The 21,743-nt window shown below is 37.0% G+C and overlaps 4 protein-coding genes and 1 pseudogene across 4 annotated transcripts; 4 read left to right on the forward strand and 1 right to left on the reverse strand.

Moving 5' to 3' along the window:
- Positions 1-962: 962 nt before the first annotated feature.
- LOC144648521 (melanocortin receptor 4-like) lies at positions 963-2,192 on the reverse strand. The gene has a single exon (XM_078508054.1). The coding sequence runs from the start codon at positions 2,038-2,040 to the stop codon at positions 1,084-1,086; it is 957 nt and encodes a 318-aa protein (XP_078364180.1). The 5' UTR covers positions 2,041-2,192; the 3' UTR covers positions 963-1,083.
- Positions 2,193-3,391: 1,199 nt separating this feature from the next.
- Positions 3,392-4,642, forward strand: LOC144648532 (adenosine receptor A3-like). The gene is made up of 2 exons (XM_078508065.1): positions 3,392-3,505; positions 3,588-4,642. Exon 2 carries the CDS (start codon positions 3,625-3,627, stop codon positions 4,546-4,548), a length of 924 nt encoding a protein of 307 aa, XP_078364191.1. The 5' UTR covers positions 3,392-3,505; positions 3,588-3,624; the 3' UTR covers positions 4,549-4,642.
- A 5,537-nt stretch (positions 4,643-10,179) lies between these two features.
- Positions 10,180-14,415, forward strand: LOC144644971 (uncharacterized; annotated as a pseudogene).
- Positions 14,416-16,928: 2,513 nt separating this feature from the next.
- LOC144648543 (melanocyte-stimulating hormone receptor-like) lies at positions 16,929-18,191 on the forward strand. The gene has a single exon (XM_078508074.1). The coding sequence runs from the start codon at positions 17,144-17,146 to the stop codon at positions 18,068-18,070; it is 927 nt and encodes a 308-aa protein (XP_078364200.1). The 5' UTR covers positions 16,929-17,143; the 3' UTR covers positions 18,071-18,191.
- A 1,839-nt stretch (positions 18,192-20,030) lies between these two features.
- On the forward strand, positions 20,031-21,013 carry LOC144644987 (melanocyte-stimulating hormone receptor-like). Its single transcript, XM_078504538.1, has one exon. It carries the CDS (start codon positions 20,063-20,065, stop codon positions 21,011-21,013), a length of 951 nt encoding a protein of 316 aa, XP_078360664.1. The 5' UTR covers positions 20,031-20,062.
- The last annotated feature ends 730 nt before the right edge of the window (positions 21,014-21,743 follow it).

Raw genomic sequence — 21,743 nt, forward strand, 5'->3', positions numbered from 1 at the left:
AATCACGAAAATCATCTCGGCTCTCATGTAAAGAGGCCCTAAGGTGTTCGTGGTAACGTTTGCAAGAACTAACCCATAGAAAAGTCAAGCAGAATAAATAACCGAAATATAATTGACGAGGCCGGTATTGTCCGGTAGGTAGTGTCCGAATAACATGAAGATTTCTATTTTTTCTGTTACTAGGTAAACATCAATCATCGTCTGTCAATCAGCTTTGTTTGAAGTCACTTTACGTCCTACGTTTTTATTTTGAATGTTTAAATAATCTGTCTGCTACGTCAACAAATCGTTTTAACAATAGTTCAAAATGCATGCACTTAAAAACTGGTCTAATCTTTTTCAAATTAAATCCTCTACTTTGATATGACACATTACAAGATAGACCGCAAGAAAGGGCTATGTTCTTTTACTTTACCAAGTCTTTTCTTAAAAAAATATATGCAAATTTTAATATTAACGAAGATGGAAAACCAACTGTAGAGATGAATACTCTAAGAATCATAGTTGTAAGTTACTTATCATACAAAGCCTTTCAAATATGCAACTTGTCAGTTGCAAAATTTTCTTATCAATAAAACAGCAGACAGCTGAGTCACGTCCGATGCGACTGAAGATAAAAACGTTTAATATTTTACCAGAAAAACAGCAAATGACAGTCACGTCCGATGCAAATAAATAGAAAAACGTTTAATTTGTATCAATAAAACGACAGAAAACAGTCACGTCTGAAAAACGTTAAGATTTCCTGTCTTTAATTCACCCTAAAATTCACCATCACCCATCTTGTATTATTAACTTTAAAAAAAAACAGTGGATATAACGATTACACTCTTCTCTTTAACATTTAAAATACAAGAAATTATTCCTGTCTTTTGAAAAATTTCTAAATCAGTGTTGTATGGTCTGGTTTCTTATTCGAGCTTCCTTCCAAAAATTTAGCATTTTTTTTCCTACAATCTTACTTACGAAAAAAAAGAAACTTGTTTAGGAATACCCCTTGAACTTTACATCAGACGTTATAGTTTGCTTTTCACGTTTTTTATATATTCTCCTTTCCGACACCATCCCTTGATGTACCACCATTTATAACTGCAATCCATCTGACCTCGTATTATCGGTGACACATAATTTCTTTACGAACGCTTTTACGATTTCACGAATCTCGCGATATCGCAAATAGTAAATAATGGGATTTAATGAAGAATTCAGGAGGACGAGGAATCCCGAGAAGTGATTAGCTACCATAAAAGATAATCGAAGACTATCTGTTTTCAGTAGAATTTTACAGCATAAATTTGGAAGAAAACAAGCGACGAAAACCATGTGCACAAACAAAGCATTTATGGTTGACTTCTTTTCTCGGAGTATCTTCATTGCTTGATTATTTTGCAGGTGAATTTGGCTTTGTATTTGTTGGTGATGATATCTCACAATTTTGTAAATACGAATATATCCCAAAGATGTTACGAGAAGCCCGACAAATTCAACAGACACAGTTATCATGTTATTTTGGTCAGGAAGCGAAATGTATATGGAGGCAGCAACGGCACTTATTAACCAAAGAGACACCAATGCAATAACAACACGTCTGAAGGTTACAAGCTCTTGATATCGGAGATGAAGAAAAACTGCCAGAACTCTGTCTACAGCTATGACGACAATGGTCAAGAACGATGCACAAGTGAGAAGATATATTGTGAAATAACACACAGTTAAAATGCTTGGACATAATAAGTCAAAGTTGTAGTTTCCATTGGCTGCCATATTCAACATCACTGCGATGATTGTACCAAGCATTAGCTGTGCAAAGAATCCGGCAGCAAGATCAGAGACAGCAAGACTCAGGAACAACTTCTTCAGATTAGCGGGTAATGATGAGGCTTTCCACAAGGCGTTAATAGCAATGACATTTCCAATAGTTGCGGCAAAAGAAAACACCAGGTTAAAAACACAAAACATTAACATGAAAGTTCCGTGAAACTGAACAAGATTTGCAGTTTCTGCCAGTTTGTGATTACATAGAAGGTTATGCATATCCATTTTTTCTAGAATCTTGATGATATCTTACAGGTTCAATTTTGTAAACGTGAATTTATGCCACTGCATGTTGTCACGAAAAGGCCAACATACTAAAGCACTTCTGATTGCCTCATATTGGTACTGAAAAGTCATACGTAAATGAAGGGTGCAGCGACACTTGTAAACCATTAAGACGCTCAGGCAATATCACGTTTTTACGTGACACAAGCTCATTAATATCGGAGATGAAAAAACCGCGAGGAGTCTATTGACAGTAGTTATGTTGGATTGCACAACAAAAGCCAGGACAAATAAAGAAAAAAAATAATAACTCCCGGACGTACAAGCAAATTCACTCCTCCCATCAATGCGAGAAATGATGGTTATGATGCAAGCGTCCGTCTCTCCGTATGGACGTATGTATGGACGTCATCGTCGTGTGTCTCGTCGTCGTCGTCGTCGTCGCGGCGGCGGCGGCGGCGTCGTTGGCGTCGTCGTCGTCGTTGTCGTCGTCATCGTCATTGTTAAAGTCACCGTTATTTTTTTATTATTTTGGCACGACAATTAGGGCTCTTTACAAACTTAACATGACAATGGCCTAGTGTTGTTAAATAAAAAAGGGTTTGTAACTGAAGACCGTGTGATTGTTATTTCGTATCCATGACGACGGGAATTAAAACAATGTGGATCGCATTTTGATGTTTACAAATTCATCATTTAAACTACTTCACTTCCCTCTAATTTGCTCGTTTTACGCGGCTAAGTTTTTATATCGTCCAATGACAAATGGAAAACGGTGATAATTTTTTCAACTAACAGTATTTTTCGGTATTTTCAAGATAGAACCTTGGCAAGTCAAGCGCCTCGTCGTCCCTCACGCTAGCTGCGGCCCAGAAACTGCGTTCAACACAGCGAAGTTTAGTTACCCAAAAACAAAAGCAAAGATTAGGAAGGTAAACACAGAACTGTTTGAAATCATAAAAGACTAAACCAACATCTCTTTGTCAAATTATTGACATCACAGTGACATAAATACACAGTTCCTGATGTTAAAAGTGAGGATAATTTTGTCAAAGCTAGCGTCATTAATGTTTCCTTTAATGGTAATTTCTAAATAACTTATCCGAGCTATTCTTCCTTCAATTCATTTTTCTTTTATTTTTTCGTTTTTTTAAACTTGCTTTACTTTTAATATTGTATATATAATGTTATAATGTTCAACTTTCTTCATCCTGTAAAAAATAAACTTAAAAACCATATTTTGTTTTGCCACTGATAATTGACAGGTTCTGAAACAGCTGTAACAAAAGTCTCAAAACATTAATGCGCAGGCAAACTGAGACAGCACATAAGAAAGGGAATGCATTTATGCTTTTTGTCAAAGTATGGAGGAGAAAACATTTTAATTAGAAAAAAAATACTTCAAGCAAATAGTTTTAATTTGCAGAAACTTCAAGCAGGTGATTAATTGTCTTGTGATGTGCAGGTAAACATTCATTACATTATTTTAATTTCCCTTTAGTTGAAAGCTCTACTACCTGACTTAAAAAACGCTTTTATTTATACAGACTCCAGTAAAGGACCACCTGAATATTCAAGTTTGCCATGGTTGCTCAGTTTTGTACTCAAAGGTTGGAAGCAAACGCAAAACTTGTTCATTTTCACGAAACTTTCCTGAAAGTTTATTGTGCTGCAAACTTGGTATTTTCGTGCGCGGCAATTTTTGGAAATGTCCTTGTTATTCGAGCCTTGTGGAAAGCCTCGTCGATACCGCCTACCTTAAAAAAGTTGTTCCTAAGTCTTGCTGTATCTGATCTTGCTGTGGGATTGATTGGACAACTTATGTTCGGTGTTATCGGATTGGTAATGCTAAATATAGCAGCGAGTGGAAACTACAACTTCAAGTTTTTTTGTCCGATAATTTTAACTACGTATTATTTCGTTTTATTTCTCTTGGCTTGTGCATCGTTCTTGAACGTAACCGCCATTGCTGTCGATAGACTACTTGTTTTATATCTCCATTTACGGTATCAAGAACTTGTGACATCATGGCGCGTTGCTTTTGCCTTGGCTTCTTTGTGGTTGACAAGTGGTGTCATTGCGTCCATATTTATTTTTCTCCCTAGCCGCAATAACATAGTAGCTGTAGTAACTGAATTTCTAGGAGTAATTGTGACAACTGTGGCATATATTTACGTTTACAAAGTTGTGAAATATCATCAAAATCAGATAAAAATCCAAATTGAGGTACAACATGACAGAGAAGTGAAAGTACACCGAGAGCAGAAATCGTCGTTTAATGTTTTGTTTATCTATATTGTTTTCGTCGCTTGCAACATGCCAAATTTATTTTCTGCTATTTTGGTGGAAGCAGATGAATTTCGAAGGTCTTTTTTAATCGCTAATCATATCACAGTCTTCTTAGTTCTCCTCAATTCGTCATTAAACCCGCTCATTTACTGTTGGCGATATCGTGAGATTCGGGAAATCGTCAAAAGTATAGTTAGGAAAGCATTCCGATTTACCTAGGCTGGAAATGCAAATAAAGATTGCTTCTTTATAATTTTCATTAAATTTGAAAATGAGATGTCTATTGTGGATTTTGAGTTTTACAAGGGAAAATGTTAAAGATATATATTTTTCTTTTTAAAGTATAACTGTCTAAATATTGCAGTTGAGTACTTCGGTTAGCTTGTAGACTATAGCTTGTCCTGTACAAGCTTTGCTTATAATAAAAATGTGTTTTTAGTTATTATTTTCAAATGACATATTGCAAGGAAGACACAACAAATGGATGTTTTGCATCATAGAAAAGACCTTGACTCGCAAACGCTAGTTTTGTCTTCGATTCGAAGGAGTTAGTGGCGAATAAACACACATTAAGTATGCTCTCTTTGTGTGTTTTTAGTGAAATTGAATTACAATTTTTTTTAGTTTCAGTGATGTAAGAAGACAGTTTTTTTTCTGTCCACGATTGTTGTTCATTCTAATAAGCCACTGGATTATTTCCTGCGCTGATTGTCGCTGCAGAGAAAGTATAAGCCAAAAGCTCTGAGATTAAAATTTTGTATTCGGATTTAAAGGTGCAAGCAAATATTCTGATGGAGAACAAAAGGGCCTAATTGATCACCTCCAGTTTCCATAGAGATATCATGATCAGCCAAATGTCGCGTTTATTATTGGCGAATCCATACCAAGGAGAGTCAACAGATGAAAATGCGTAAAGCAAACGGGTGAACAATACAAACTTCGGTTTCCTCTTAAGTTTCACTTCGGTAACGTCCCGATGTGACATTAAAAGAATATGTTAGCTTTAGAAAATACCTCATGGATATTAAGTTATTCGAACGAATTTGTATAGGTAATCACGTGCACGAGTAATTTTTTCAAAGGCTAACAAAATAATTTGAGTCTGAAAATTTACGCTTATTTATCCTTAATTTCACGAGAACAATCATGTGATTACTTATTAATGGTATTCATGAAAAAACTGTAAATCTAACACTTAATGAGCTTTGCTTGAGCGCTTTCGACGGCCAGCCAAATGAAGCTGTTCGCTATCCTTTCAACACTTCCTTGGACGAAACAATTTTATGTCCAGTACAATAGAAAGCATATAGGTTCTTTTCTCTAAGTACAGTGTCTATCAAGGGACATTTCTTTGAGGCTATCTGGTTCATAACTGAGCTTCAAGCAAAGCGTGAAGCTCAGTCGGCTCGTAGCCCGGGGCTCTTAGTCTAGATTTCGTCGACAATTTCCTTCTTGAGAAACCACTTATTCCAAAAAGAGAACCAAAATCCACTGTCTTTCAGTGCATGCTATGTTATTTAGGGCTGTCTTCAGGTCCTCTACTGTGCTCAAAACGCCAGCCATTTTTTTTTTTTGTACTTGCAACTCGTAGCAGATCCAAACTTCGCGACATTCAGATCGCGTGAAAGTGTTAGATTAGCTCTCTGTGAGTGCCTTTGTTTATCAACCAATCAGAATGCTCTGTTTCTCATTTTTCTCACTTTTTTGTTTCTCATTTCTGCACTGAATTGACTCATTTCTTGCATCAAATTTACTAAAAATTGCATTTCTCTAAGCCCGATAATTTTTTCCCGTATAGTACTACTGGTGAAATAATCAATTTTGTTGGCACATTGTAAGAGTATAGCATACAAAGCGTTGCGTGATCTCCATATTTCCCGCTAGACGCGATTTGTTCCTTTGTTGCATATAAGTAGATCTCTAGCTTTGCAAGTTTTCAGAGTACCGAAAGTAGTCAGAGCCCTAAAAGTTTTCCCGTGGATTTTTGGGTGGAGGTCTATTCCTGGTACTTTTAAACTCTTATCCCTTATAAGACCATGTTTAGCTGATATTACAACCCGATACTAGACTAGTCAGACACCAAAAATTCCATACCCTATCCCAGCCTTGCATTTTTTTAACTGAATCACTAACAGTGTGTACGTGAAAAACAATCGATCAAAAACGATGCTGATTTTATTTGCGTTTAGAACAAAAATCCTTCTTTTCCAAGTATCTTATCCTATTTGAGAAAAAATCCGATCAGTTTCCGGGCAAATAATACTCTTTTGACAACTGCTGTTTTTAAATTTTGTAACCGTTTGTTTCCATACTTACTTAGCATTGCATTGTATGCCCCTGATTAAGGTTGGTTTTGTTTAACCGAAATATTGGTACAAAATAAATCAGCCCCCTAACTAACATCAGTCCCTAGCTGTTTGATCGGCCCTGCATCTAACTTGTTTATGTGTAGCATGTTTAATGAGACATTTTGGTTAAAGTTGCAAAATAAAAAGATTACAAAGATTAGCCCCTGGGCACTTACTCTTACCGAACCAGTTCCTTAAGCGGTTGGACTCCTTCCTTCTGATTGGCCTGAAAAAAAAAGCTTTCCTGACCAACCAGCGAGGACTCGAGCGACTCTGACGTCTTTGCACACGAATTTGTTTTCCTCATTGGCTCGTCATAGTTCCTGAATTGGCCCTTGCTCGGATGAATTTTAGCGGATAGCCTCTCATAAAAATTCAACGGGGTCCAGGAAACCTCAAACTGTAGCATAGCACAAGTAAACAAAAAAACTGTCGATAATTTTTCAAGGTGGACTTATCAAAGGTATCGAGAATTTTCATAGCTGTGCGCGATACATGACTTCCTGTTTCCTCACTGTTTACAATTATCGTTCTTGTTATATTGAAAGGTTCAACAAATTAAACAAAAATCCCCTTTGTTTCAACAGTCAAGAATTCTTTGGCTGGCACTGAAATAACAATGGGTGACGTCAGCGATATATTTGCTATTGCAAGGTCCTTGCAACGACGATTGTCACAACGTGGGAAGTTTCAGAAGTCGTTCAACGATCGAGGAGAAATAAATAGAATTAAATCAATGTTAACTCAACTAGCTATTAAAAAAGCGCGAAACTGACGATGTAGAAGATAGTAGCTGTGTAAGGCACAGTTTTTTCTAAGACTCTCCACGAAAAATAATCCGATGCAAGGGCCAAGCAACTACGACAAGCTGATGAGAAAAACAACTTTGTGTAAGAAGACATCAGAGTCGCTGTGCTGGTTCTATTCGTCGGTTGGCCAGGATAACTGTTTTTCTGGTCAATCAGAAGAAAGGAGTTCAAACGCTTCAGGAACCGGTTCGGCAAGAGTAAGTGCTCAGGGGCTCTTTCAAGCTTTGCCCCTGGGTATCCGAGGATGGCATTGTGAGAGCTTGGGCCCATTTGCGTCTTTTTTTTTATTAAACTGACACCAGTGCGTTGCTTTAAATTTTGCGCCTTCATCTTTCGAATTAACGCACATAGTTACAGCGATGGCGTATTTTTTTACTATTATATGAATAAATTGTTCCTAGTTACCATTTTATTTTCCAAGGAAAAATGTTTTTCCTCAGGCAAGAGACTTCGAAAATATTTAGAAGCTTAAGTGTTCGGAAGTGTTCGAGTCGTTTTCGTAAGTCCTCGGACAGCTTCGGAATTTTTCGTAAGAATCTTCGAAACTCTTTAATTGATTTTCATTTGTGAAAGGTCAACCTTTGAAATTCTGCTTGCATAGTTTCAATCAATGAGTAAGCTCCAGATATTTGGAGTATTGCTTTATATAATACTTATTTAATAACCCAATTTCGTTATTTTAAAATTTATCCTAAAAAAATTATCTTCCAACGGGGTCGGGGAATTAACCCCCCCAATTTTTTTAAAAATTTTTTATTTGGCCCCCGAGCCTCGTCCTAGTTTTTTTTTTTATATATAAAAAGTATTGTTTCTTCTTTATTCATTTATTTTAATTAATTTAAAACGTTTTAGTGTTCCGAGCTGTTCCTGGGTGTTCCGGGAGAATTCTTGGTTTTACAGACACCAGCAAACACCAGGGCACAGTGGATCTGAAAAGCGACATCCTTCAAAGCAATCCCAGTCACAACCATTTAAACTCTTGCGAAATTTATTCCCTCGAATTTCTTGGGACTTTACCATAACTGGTTGGCGCCCTATCATGTCAACAAACAAGCACATGTTAGCTCATTCAGCTTAAAAGCTTTGTTACAAAACACGAAGACAAGCTCACAGCTTATAACAAGCTTGTGTGTATGATCTGTAAATAGTCACAATAGTTAACAATTTAAAACACACAACTGATGTGTGAAAGACAATGAACACTACAAAATGAATGAAATAAATACTATGGAGAATTTTTAACGCTGACATTTGGACTTTCATCCACTTACTTTCCAAAATTCCCCGAATTGGTTTCCTCGGCCGGCCGATCTGGCTGATCCCTTGACCGGACGACGCAGACACAACCAACAGAACAAAACACAACAACACGAGCAGTCTTCATGATAATTCACTGACGATAGTAGAGAACAGCGTGCGGTATAATAAGTGATCTAAAAGGAGAAGACAAATCAAAATTAAACACATTTCTGAAAGGTGTAAGAAAGTGAAGTATGAGGCAGTGCCCCAGGGTTAATTTTAGTATCCACAATCCGATGTCCCTGATATTAAGAGTCCGGAATCCGAGCCAAAATTCATAGCTTATCTGCGACCCGCTGTATTTTCGAATACAGGAAACCATCTCGTTGTATCGCAAAAATCCACAATCCTTGCGCTTTTAAAGGACAAATCCTTCGATCCGTAAATATTTTCACCCCTCAGCTTCTAGAGAGAACTAAAGTGTGATCGAGTAAAAGGTATTATACACTGCAGTTTTGAAACGTAGTGCAAATTTAAAACCCTATCCCCACTACAATTACTTCGTTTGCAAAAAAGCTACAATTTTTTTAACAATTGTTTAAACACAAGATTTTTTTTTTTTTTTTGTTATTTTATTTTTTTTTTTTTGTTTTTTTTCTTTTATTTTTTATAAATATTTTATATTTTTTTTTTTTTTTTTTTTTTTTTTTTTTTTTTTTTTTTCTTTTTTATTTATTAGTTTTCTATGCCCGTTCTGTATGATGTCATTATTCATTGATGCATACGTGTGTTTTAGAAAATTTGTTCCGAAATTTTCAGAAACCGTTTCATACTGGAACATTTCTTTAAATTAACGATCGATCAAGAAAAAGTTCAAGCGACCGAAAAGTTAAAGTAGGAGATTGAATGTAAGCTAAGTGCCAAAACCCGAGAAGGTATCCTCGCGTCTCTGCGTAAATTTACTTTGCGGTAAAGTATCACAGTTTGTATAGGCGGACTGCCATCTTGTTAGAGGCCCCAAGCGAAATAATCTCGCAATTATGGTATGTGAAATTAAGAACAGCTCTAACGCAGTTGTTAAAGTGTAAAATATAATTACAAACATAAATTAATTACTTCAGGGCGGTTTCCTCATATACAGCGATCCGTTTGAAGTTCCTTTTCTGCGATGCGTTAGTTTGTTCCTCGTTCGGGTTTCGTGAAGAACGAATTGTGATCTGTGGCCTTCTTTCTTTTAAGAACGGCCGACTGTAAGAAGCGAGATCTTTCCGTCAGCGACCCGTTTGGCCGATCACATTTAGCAGAAGAGTTTATGACTTAATTATGAGCAGGCAGTCAATTAGCCTGCAGAGAAAGGTGGATAAAGCAACAGGGGACTTTAATTTCCGTATAACCAGTACATGCTATCGCGAGAAAAGAAAACGATATTTTAAGATTTAAGCTTTAAACTGGAAATGGACAACCTTCTTTGCAATCATAAATTGGCAGAAACTGCCAAACTTGTTCAGTTTCAAGGACATTTCATGCTAATGGTTTGTGTTTTTAACCTGGCATTTTCTCTCGTCGCAACACTTGGAAATGTTATTGCTATAAGCGCCTTGTTGAATGCCTCATCATTACCCGCTACTCTGAAGAAGTTGTTCCTGAGCCTTGCTGTCTCTGATCTTGCTGTTGGATTGTTTGCACAGCTAATGTTTGGCATCATTATCGCAGTGATGTGGAATAAGGCAGCCAGTGGAAACTACAACTTTGACTTCTTATGTCCAAGCATTTTAACTGTGTGTTATTTCGCAATATATCTTCTCACTTGTGCATCGTTCTTGACCATTGTCATAATTGCTGTAGACAGAGTTCTGGCAATTTTACTCCATCTCCGATATCAAGAGCTTGTCACCTCCAGACGTGTTGTGGTTGCACTGGTGTCTCTGTGGTTAATAAGTGCCGTTGCTGCCTCCATTTACATTTCGCTTCCTGACCAAAATAACATGATAACTGTGGCTGTTGAATTTGTCGGACGTCTCTTAACAACTTTGGGATATATCCGCATTTACAAAACAACTCGGTACAAGCTAATTTATATATCTACAATAAGCCTAGAAAATGTACTTTTACTTACTTACTTACTTACTTTGTGTACCGTGCTGCACGAAACATACTGTAAGCAAAAAACGTGAAATTCACCTACCTTTTTTGCTTCACTTTCCGGCTCGATACTTCATTCCTGAACGCCACTGACAGTGAAATGCATTAAACAACTGCATTTGTTAATCGGTCCCAGGATGCAAGAATAACTGGAGAATGCGATACATTTAACAACGTGAAGAAAACAATCTTCGATCTCTCACAGAGGTAAAAAATCACAGCACCTTCCTTGGTAAAAGCCAATAAAAAGGCTGGAAAGCCGTCACATGACTTTTTGCACAGCGCATGCGTAAAGCATTTTTCGCCAGTGAAATTCAGACCGGTCTTTTTTGGATCTTTTCTGACCGGGGGGGGATCCCCCCCCCCGTAACTTCCAGAATATTTAAGCAATCGCAATGAAACTTACAGGATATATAGTATGTCCAAAAATCTATCTTTTGGTATACGTCACGTTGGCTGATGACGTCACATTACGTGACAATTACATCATGATGTCAAAACAGCCGCCATCTTGGATCTGCGATCTTGGATTTCAATTTTTTTTCCAAAACTTCAGAAAACGCCCGAAATTACTGCAAAGTACTCAAAATCAAAAAAAACGGTGCTTAAAATCCGTAAAAAGGTGAAAATAATTACATTAAAGTTATTTTTCAGTAATAGAAACACGAAAATTACAAATTAGGGAAAATATGCCTGTCAAAATGCCATTGCCATGGTGACGTCAATTTTCTGACACAACAACCTATCCCACTAAATTATTCCCAGATAAAATTTTAGATAAACTCGCAAAGTTTGGCAGTGTTTGGTTGAATCTTGAAAAAGATATAAGCGTTCAAATTCAGCGCGGGCACTTCCCCCCCCCCCCCCGGTCTGGATAGCGTTAAGATATGTCACTCGTTAAAATAATGTTATTTCCGGTATAAAAATAATGATTCAGTTCAAATTTCTTCAAAAGATTCACAAGGTTCGACAAAAATCAAAATAAAACTTTGGAGAAATATGCATGAAGTCTATTTTGTTACAATAGCAGACCCTTTTAGGCACTACCGGTTTTCTAGACCATGCGGCCACAATTTCGTAACTATTTCTTTGATTTTTTCACTCAAAATGTTTTTATTGTGAGATCGACACTGAGAACATTCATGTAGTTTAAATAGGTTAGTTAGTTTTGGTTTAGAGGAGTTACCAACCACATTGATCGTTAAACGAAAAAATGATCACATTGATGTCAGGGACGGCTATAAAACGTGCATGTATGACGCTTAATTACGCACAACGCCAAGTGCAGCGTTATAAAAATAATTTTTTCAACGAACATTTTTTAACCTTGGTAGGTTAAGAATGACAAATTGATGTTTTGTTTTAAATTTTATTGAAACTACCTTTATTTATACGAAAATAAATCGCCTTCGTGCACTCCTATATTTGTGAATAAATCACTAGCAGGGAGTTATTTGTCCTGCACTGAAAGGTTGATGAATCAATGGAGGCGTTTATTGTTGGCTACTTAAACAAGGAAAATCTGCAACAAGCGGCATAAAAACGATTTTTTTTTTAGATTCAAAGTTGGGGCATGCACTTACCAGCTTTGTCATCGGACTGAGAAAATAAGTGAAATAAAAGTGTCCATTCTTAAGGAATTTTCATTTCTTCCGTTTATGCCATACACTTGGAGCAACTTTTAGATAAGGAATGCCTATACCTTTTTGTTGTCAGATACCTTTTAAATGAACTTAAGTACATAGCTCGATCTTCAAATTTCAAGACCGGTATTAAGTTTTTTTTTTTTTTCTAGCTTTTTAATGAAAGATTCGTTGAGCTCATCACTCCATGAGCCTTCGTATGTCTTGCAATTGAATTTGGAAGAGCTTAGTGTCAGATCTGATAATTTACTGATTTTGTTTACTTATCACATCTCTTGTTCCTGTCTAGACCAACACTTAGCATCCAAGTTGCCTCCACTTGTCTAACACGTTTTTTAATTAGCGAACAGTCCACAAGGTGCGTGATTTTAATCTCGCTTTTTAATTTGTTTCACACTTTAGTGTTGTTTTTGTACGTATAAATCATCTGCTAACAAGGTTCATTTGCTTTAGACCTTTAGACAATAGGACATGGAATCCGTTAAAAGTTGTGGCTTTATGGCATATTCCATCTTGAAATATAAAGATGATTTTCGAGTCTTCCTTTAATAGGAGCGAAGTATTTTTTCATAATAAATGCGAGAAACCAGATGACCTGTGGAGGGCTGTAACAAAGAGTCCGTAGTGAGTTACATTATTAAAAAGTGAATAGAAGAAAAACTTTAAAATCTTCTTAATTTAAAATATGTTAATTTCTGCTTCTGGCAGGACAATTACTGAAAAGAAGCTTTTGTTAATTACAAAAGAAGCATTGTTTGCATTCAAACATTTTTAAAATGTCTTAATTCAAACCAAGCCGAAAACAGATTCGAAGACCTTTGATGAAAGCCCTTTCATACTATCTTGCTGTGAATTATATTTTAGGAAAAGAAATATAGATAAAAGATTGCAAAGAAAAGGTTTTTATGTGCTCACTGACGGTTTTTGTGACAATAAAAACCAAGCCCGTGACTCCGGCTATAATTTTAAAACAAACAAAGAAAAAACCATTTGCTCTGCAATGACTGCCAGATTCTGCAATCTTGAGTTGGAGGAATTTAAAATAATTTTACTTCATCATCAAACTTTAATGCTAACACTGTGTGTGTTCATCTTGGCTTTTTCTGTTGTGGCAATTTTTGGAAATCTCCTTGTTATTCGCGCCTTGTGGAAAGCCTCATCGATACCCGCTACTTTAAAGAAATTGTTCCTGAGTCTTGTAACTACTGATCTTGCAATGGGATTATTTGCGCAACCAATGTTTGGTGTAACGATCGCAGTGATGTTAAACATGTCGGCCAGTGGAGACTATAACCTTCACTTGTTTTGTCCATCAGTTTTCACCTTATGTCATTTTTCGATATTTTTTCTGGCTTCTGCATCGCTATTGAACGTGACCGCCATTGCTGCGGATAGACTCCTAGCAATTTGTCTTCATCTTCGATATCAAGAGCTTGTGACTCCAAAAAGCATTACTATTGTCTTGATGTCTATATGGCTAACAAGTGGCACCGCTGCCTTCATCTACATATTTCTTCCCAATAACAACGATCGGGTTTCAGAAGTCCTTGTATGTGTTGGCCTCTTCGTGACAACTGTGGCGTATATTTACCTTTTCAAAACAGTAAAATATCATCAAAATAAAATACAATGCCAATGCCAAGTTCAAAATGGCCAAGCAATAGAACTACTTCGACAAAAAAGTCGGCCATAAACGCTTTGTTTGTTTACATTGTTTTCCTCACTTGTTATGTTCCGCATTTATGCTGCACAATTTTGTTAATAGTGGATAAATTTAGAATTTCCTTTCTGGCAGCTTATGAAGTATCGGTATTCTTAGTTCTCCTCAACTCATCATTAAACCCAATGGTTTATTGTTGGCGATATCGGGAGATTCGCGAAATTGTGAAGGTCATAGTTAAGTAAACACTTTGCATCACCCAGAGGGGTTGAAACTATGTAAAAAAAATATATATATCATTGCTCAATATCCATTCGAGCGGAATTTGTGATTGACTGAGAGCAGTGACATGTCAATCATATGTATTTGAGCTTTCTCGACGGTATCGAGCTTGCATGCCAATTGTCACAGCAGTGGATGTTATTATTATTATCGTTTAGGAGGCTGGCAGGTTTTTCTCACCGGAACATAAAAAGCTTGAACATTGATTAGTATTACGATTATGGCTGCAATGTCAAAGGCTACGTTTTCGATGATCATTTTTATCGGACCCTCGTGGACTGAATGCCAAATATGAGAACTTATAAGAGAAATGTTTCATTTGCAGGCACCGATGTACAAATTCTTCACCACATTTTCTTTCTTTTTTGGAGGGGGGGGGGGGGGGGAGGCGGCAAGATGAGTTCAATACCTATTACAGTAATGCCCCATATCCGGATCTCTGGATACCATGTGTCTAGCGCGGTTATCTAAACGTTCACAGCAAAAGCCTTAATCATTAAGCGACTGATCGACGACGATTAATATTTATCTAGTTTCTGGAAATCTCCTTGTTGTTCGGATGCTGCGAAATACCGCACCAATATATTAAGGTTATTTATGTTGCTTCATTTTTTTATGGGAGATCTTTTCAGTTGTTTCTTGTAAACTTAAACACAAACACCCCAGGTCTGAAGTGAGGTGATAATTTGCCAGTGACTGAGCAAAACGCATTTGTGCGCGCCCTAAAGGCGACGATTAATTTTTAACTCCATGTAGTCTCGTAACAATTGATATTAGCTCACTTTCAAGTACATCATCTGGACGACGGTGTGGCCTTATAGTGAGCACATTTACGCTGGACTCCAGATCGAGCGGTACGAGTTCGAGGCCTGGCTGGCGTCACTGTGTTGTGTTAACTGACAAGACACTTCAATCATATAGTGCCTTTCTCCACCCAGGTGTATAATTGGGTACGGGCGAAATAATGCTGGGGGTAACCCTACGATGGACTAGCATTCCGTCCAGGGAAAAGTAGAAATACTCGTAGTCGCTTAATGCTACAGAAAGCGGGACAAGCTCTGGCGATATGGGCCACTTGGCTCGACGCAGACTTCACCTCACATCAGTACGTTATCCTGCCATTTCTATTGGAATTTTCTGTATTCCTTCCTCATAAGAAAACTCCAGGAAGAAGGACATGTGTAGAGTAAAATGATACAGGGGGGAATTTTCAAAAAGTCTTCAGCATGCATAGCCTAAAGCAGAAAGCAACATAGTTTTTCAGCCTTGCTTGCTTCGATTTTTTTCGCTCTGGACGGGACGTCCATTGGCGCGAATTCGGTGTAATATCCCATTCTATTGCTCGCTATACAAAATTCGCCAAAAGAAATAAAAGCCAAAGAAACGAAGTCAAGTAGATGAAAGCGGCAGGCAAGTGAAGCATTGAATTCCACGTACGAAACAGAATACAAAACTTTTTTTTTTTCAAAGTAAATTTCCACGAGTTGGAAAAAAATTCCGCTTTCTTTTCTTTGCAACTAATTTGCATTTGTATGGAAATAAATGATGGCATATCATTGGAGACAAACAATGAGAAAGTTATTATTCAGTCGGTTATACAAGCTACCTGCATGCAAGCTATTTAATACTCGTTATATGGCCTAGCTTCCACGAGTCTCCTGTAGCTCAGTGGTAGAGCTTCCGACCGGTGTGCGGAAGGTCAAAGGTTCGTCCCTTATTGGGAGAACTTGGAATTTTTTTTCCGAGAAGCTTCAGTCAATGACTGAATTATATCTTTCTAATTTACTTTAAGTTCCGCCACCAGCGTAAGCGTAGTTATTAATAAACTCGAAAATTGTGTGCTTTTATAGAAATTTTTTGGATTATTTAATGTCGTTTTTATTCTAGGTCAATAATAACTGAACGTCATAAATGAGCTATGGAACTACAAATCGCAGAGGAAAGTTGCCGATCCGGCTCTCACTCAACGGTATTAAATATCAAAAATTTTAATTAAGTCACTCAAGTCCATGACAGCAACCTTCAAAGAAACTTGTGATAGTGAAGTGTTTATCTCACTTGTGTATACGACTCTTAGAGCAACTCGGCACGAACTAAGACCCTGAGGGATTAAATTTGGACTTTATTTGTCTACGAGCTAACTATTTTCATCAGAAGTACACGACAGTTTGTCCATAGTTGGATTACAAAAATAATGATGCGTTTTTATTCCCGCCAATTAAAGAGGAACACTTAAAAACATTAGTTTCTACTTTCAGCAGGGTGGTTGCTATTAAAAGCTATATTAACTACCAAAGATGCACTATAAATATTCAAACTTTTAAGTATTAAGACATAAAAATAAAACATGTAGGATACAATGTTACTAAGGACCTCACTTTACAAGAAGTCATTTAACATCCTTAATTTTAAGATGTTTTGTTTAGTTTTGCTACCAACAGAGCGATTCAAGGAAAGCTATAGTTAATTACCCAAAGCACTATTAATTCATATTTAAACATTTGAATATTAAGACATAAAATTATTCCAAACGAAACTGTCTTATTATCATGCAAACAAAACAGGCGTGAAAATAACTTCCGGCCAGCTTGTTGTCAAATTCAACTTTTCCCTTGGAAAACGGTTTTTAAAGAAAGGGTGATATTATTTTATAAATTTCTACCTTTGCACATTTTGATTTTAAAGTTCGTCATGATTGTACAATTCTGTGCTCATCAGTTGGAAGAATTTAAAATAATTCTCCAACCTCACGCGACTTTAATGTTAATTTTGTGCGTGTTATTCTTGGCTTTTTCTATTGTGGCAACTATTGGAAATATTCTTGTTATTCGCGCCTTGTGGAAAGCCTCATCGATACCCGCTACTTTGAAGAAGTTGTTCCTAAGTCTTGCGGTTTCTGATCTTACAATGGGATTATTTGCGCAACCAATGTTTGGTGTAATGGTTGCAGTGATGTTAAAGATGACAGCCAGTGGAGACTATAATCTCGACTTGTTTTGTCCATCAGTTTTTACAATATGCCATTTTTCTTTATTTTTTCTGGCTTCTGCATCGCTATTGAACGTGACCGCCATCGCTGCCGACAGACTCCTGGCAATTTTTCTTCACCTCCGATATCAAGAGCTTGTGACTCCGAAACGTGTTTTTATTGCTTTGGTGTCTGTGTGGATAACAAGTGCTGTTGCTGCCTCCATCTACATATTGCTTCCCAGTCACAATGACAGGGTGTCGGAAGGACTTGAACTCGTTGGCCTCCTTGTGACAACTGTAGCGTATGGTCGCATTTACAAAGCTGTAAGATATCATCAGAATCAGATTCAAAGCCAGTGTCAGCTGCAAAACGGTCAAGCAATGGAGTCACTTCGAGAAAGGAAGTCGGCCATCAACGCACTGTTTGTTTATGTTGTTTTCCTCGCCTGTTATCTTCCATATTTATGCTGTACGATATTGTTAATAGTGGATAAATTTCGAATATCATTTTTAGCAGCTTATGAAGTCTCGCTATTCTTGATTATTCTCAACTCTTCAATAAACCCGATTGTTTATTGCTGGCGATATCGGGAGATTCGCGAAATTGTCAAAAACATAGTTAAGGAAATACTACACATTACCTTTTAAGAAGAACGGCTGACGAGTTTGAAATTGTGTTTGTAAGAAAAGACTTTAGTTAGCGAACGGTGACATTTTATGCGCCACGTGGCCGTTAAGAGGCCAAGGTAAGTTTCTGGTGTCGAAGAGTGCGGCAAAACTTTTACACAAAACAATACGAGATCGTGTTTGGTTTAACGATTGCGATGATGTAAAAATAATAGCCAGTAAAAACTTTATTTTCAACTTGCTTTGTCCATCAACTTTTATCAAACGTAACTGTCATTGCTGTAGATAGACTCCGCTCAACTTTTCTTCATCTCCGATATCAAGTGTCACTCCGAACGGTATTACAGTTGTCTAGTCTTGATGTCTTTGGGAATAACAAGTGGCATCGCTGCCTCCATATACATGCAACTTTCCAATAACAGGCATTCGGTATCGGAAGAGCTTTCGAATATGTTGGCTTCTTTGTGACAACCGTGGCATATAATTACATTTATAAAACTGTATGTTATCATCAGAATAAAGTAGGAAGCCACTGTCAAGTACAAAATTACCAAGCAATTAAGAAAGTCCAAGAAGAAAAAAAGAGTCAGCCATCCATATGGACGGATTTCGATTTTCGTCTTTAAAAGCTTATCAAGTCTTGAAATTCTTGGTTACACTCGACTCATTAATAAATCACACAGTTTACTGCTGGCGTATTGTGAGACTCGCATGCAAAGTCGAAAAGTCCACAGTACAGTGAATACTGTTAGTGACGCAAACAGAGCGTTGTTAAATATCAAATCTTACATTTGGCAGATGTTAATTATTAACTTTTCCAGTTCCGAGTTGAATTTTGTACACAAGCAGTGCCTTATTTCAAAGCTGCAAGGCATATTTAAAAGCTGTTAAAAAGTATAACATTAATCACTTCTTTGTGTCCATAAATGTCGTGTACAACACGTTTGTTGACTTAGAAAATTTCAAGCTAAGCACTTGTAGCACGAAAGTTTGTTCTGCACAATGAATGAAATTAACTTTCAAGAACACGTGACAAGAAAAGAAATTATTACTACCTTGGCATACTGCCTGTGTATAGCTTTTAATTATAATTCTTCCAAAATAACGTTGTCATTACTGTGAACATTGCACCTGCTGTGTTTTGTCATTTTAAATCATCTTTATATAGTGTATATTCTTTCTTAAAATTATTATCTTGTATTTCCTTTTTTTGTTGATAGTATTTCTTATACTTGTTCTATTATTTTAATGACTCCTCTAGCTATTAGTAGAACTATTATTTCCTCGGGCTAGTCTTTTATGTTTAACATAGAAAGATGGTTTAATTTCTTTCTCAAAGTCATCATAAATCAGTTGTTACTGATAAATATTGAAGTACTGAGTATGGTTTAAGTATTAAAGAAGAAAAACTTGTGGGAGGAAATGAGAATCTTATCTACTTTAGCCATTATCTTAAGAGAGGAGAAATATATTTTCATGTTTTTATTTCTTAACCCACGCTCCTGCTAGGTATTGCACTTCCCCCTATTGCACAGAGGCAGAATTATTTATAAAGCCAACACGAAAAAAGTAATTGGTTTTCACTACCACCTGTCTGTAAAACAACGACTCGGAGCGTTATTTGTCTTGATGGTTAATTTTCTTTAACCTTCGATGTTCACTATGATAGAGTGCCTTTTCGAGAGTGTTTCATGGACGTTTTAGCGCGAGAAACATAGCAATTTTAAGAAAATACCTTGTCACTCAACACAGAACTATTCTCCTAAGAAAAAGAGAGACATAGTTAGTCTTCTTGCTGTCAAATAATAATTATATGTAAAACTTGCTCAAATAAACTTACCAAATATTGAAGACACAGCGTACATGCATGACTAAATAATGAGTTTGTAATTTTATGTTTTGAAATAAAAGGTAGATAAATCAACAGGGGCATTTCATTTTTGGCTTATCAGAAGCTGTGGAAGGCAGAATTCAAACAACGGAATATTCTCAAGATTTCATCTAGAGTTCAAAATGGTTGCCCAGCTTTGCAATCACAAACTGACAGAAAATGTACAACTTGTCCATTTTCACGGAACTTTTATGATCACCTTCTGCGTTTTAATCTTGGCACTTTCTTTCGTCGCAACGCTTGGAAATCTTCTTATTATTCGCGCCCTGTGGAAAGCATCATCAATACCCGCTACTCTAAAAAAATTGTTTCTCAGTCTCGCTGCCTCTGATTTTGCTGTTGGATTGTTTGCACAGTTAATGTTTGGTATAATCATCGCAGTAATGTTGAATATGGCAGCCAATGGAAACTCCAACTTTGGCTTCTTATGTCCAAGCGTTTTAACTGTGTGTTATTTCGTAATATATCTTCTCACGTGTGCATCTTTCTTGACCATTGTCGTTATTGCTATAGACAGAGTTCTGGCAGTTTTTCTTCATCTACGATATCAAGAGCTTGTCACCTCCAGGCCTGTTGTGATTGCATTGGTCTCTCTTTGGTTAATAAGTGCCGTTGCTGCCTCCCTATACATTTCCCTTCCTGACCAAAATAACATGATAATTGTGATTTTTGAATTTGTCGGCCTTCTCGTAACAACAGTGGGATATATCCGTATTTACAAAATTGTAAGATATCATCAGAGCCAAATACAAAGCCAATTTCAACTGCAAAATAATCAAGCAATGGAGATACTCCGAGAAAAGAAGTCGACCATAAATGCTTTGCTTGTCTACATCGTTTTCGTCGCTTGCTTTCTTCGAAATTTATGCTGTATCATTCTACTGCGAACTGATGGACTTCGATTATCTTTTTTGGTAGCTAATCACGTCTCAGGATTCCTCGTGCTTTTGAATTCTTCTTTAAACCCAATGATTTACTGCTGGAGATATCGCGAGATTCGTGCAATCGTGAAAGCGTTCGTAAAAAGTGTATTCGTCACCGAGAATCGGATATCAGATGGATTGCAGTTATAAATGGCGGTTCATGAAGCGATAATATGGGAAAGGAGCAATTTATTCAGTAAATACCTCACTTGTAAAGCAAACTGCAACCTATGATGAAAACACATGTATTCGTGTCAAAAGACTGGCCTATCCATGTCAATGTACTGATATGGTACCTTGTGTTGAGCGAAACCCAAATGAACTGTGCCTTATCTTCAACTCAGTGCTTAACCCGTTTAGCACCACCATCGACATCGACTGCAAAACTGGGGGATGAATCTTTTTCTTCAACCAGGGGGGTTGAACAAGTTTTGCAGGGACCATTCATCAGCATGGTGCTTCACTACAGAATTGTTTCGGTTCGATGATGGAAACCTGCGAGAAATAGCCCGCTCAAAATACAGCCATTAAGCTATGTATAATGGACACAAAAGGGATCATGGTATCAAATTCCAAAGTGTTATGACACCGAATGGCCTGATAGCCAATCGTTGTGGACCATTTGAAAGGAGGAGGCACGGTAGTGTAATGCTGCATGAATCTGGTCTTCTTAATGAGTTACGACGAGTTGCCTTCTATAGTGCTTAGTCATTCTGTTTATATAGAGATCCAGCTTAAGCTGTTTATCTCCAGGCAACCTACAGGAATTACAACTAACCACTACAAATGGGACTCTATAACAAAGAAAAAACAAACCTGTTTAAGTGGCAATCAAGTGTCTGAAATGTGTGAGATTGCTCCTCCAGCTTAGTATGAGTAT

This window comes from Oculina patagonica, chromosome 1 (genome assembly GCF_052425735.1).
Source record: "Oculina patagonica isolate OP01 chromosome 1, crgOcupat, whole genome shotgun sequence".
Lineage (NCBI taxonomy): Eukaryota > Metazoa > Cnidaria > Anthozoa > Scleractinia > Oculinidae > Oculina > Oculina patagonica.

Bases quoted from the DNA above. Each gene is read 5' to 3' on its own strand.
- LOC144648521 (XM_078508054.1), bottom strand. From the start codon at position 2,040: ATGGATATGCATAACCTTCTATGTAATCACAAACTGGCAGAAACTGCA.
- LOC144648532 (XM_078508065.1), top strand. From the start codon at position 3,625: ATGGTTGCTCAGTTTTGTACTCAAAGGTTGGAAGCAAACGCAAAACTT.
- LOC144648543 (XM_078508074.1), top strand. From the start codon at position 17,144: ATGATTGTACAATTCTGTGCTCATCAGTTGGAAGAATTTAAAATAATT.
- LOC144644987 (XM_078504538.1), top strand. From the start codon at position 20,063: ATGGTTGCCCAGCTTTGCAATCACAAACTGACAGAAAATGTACAACTT.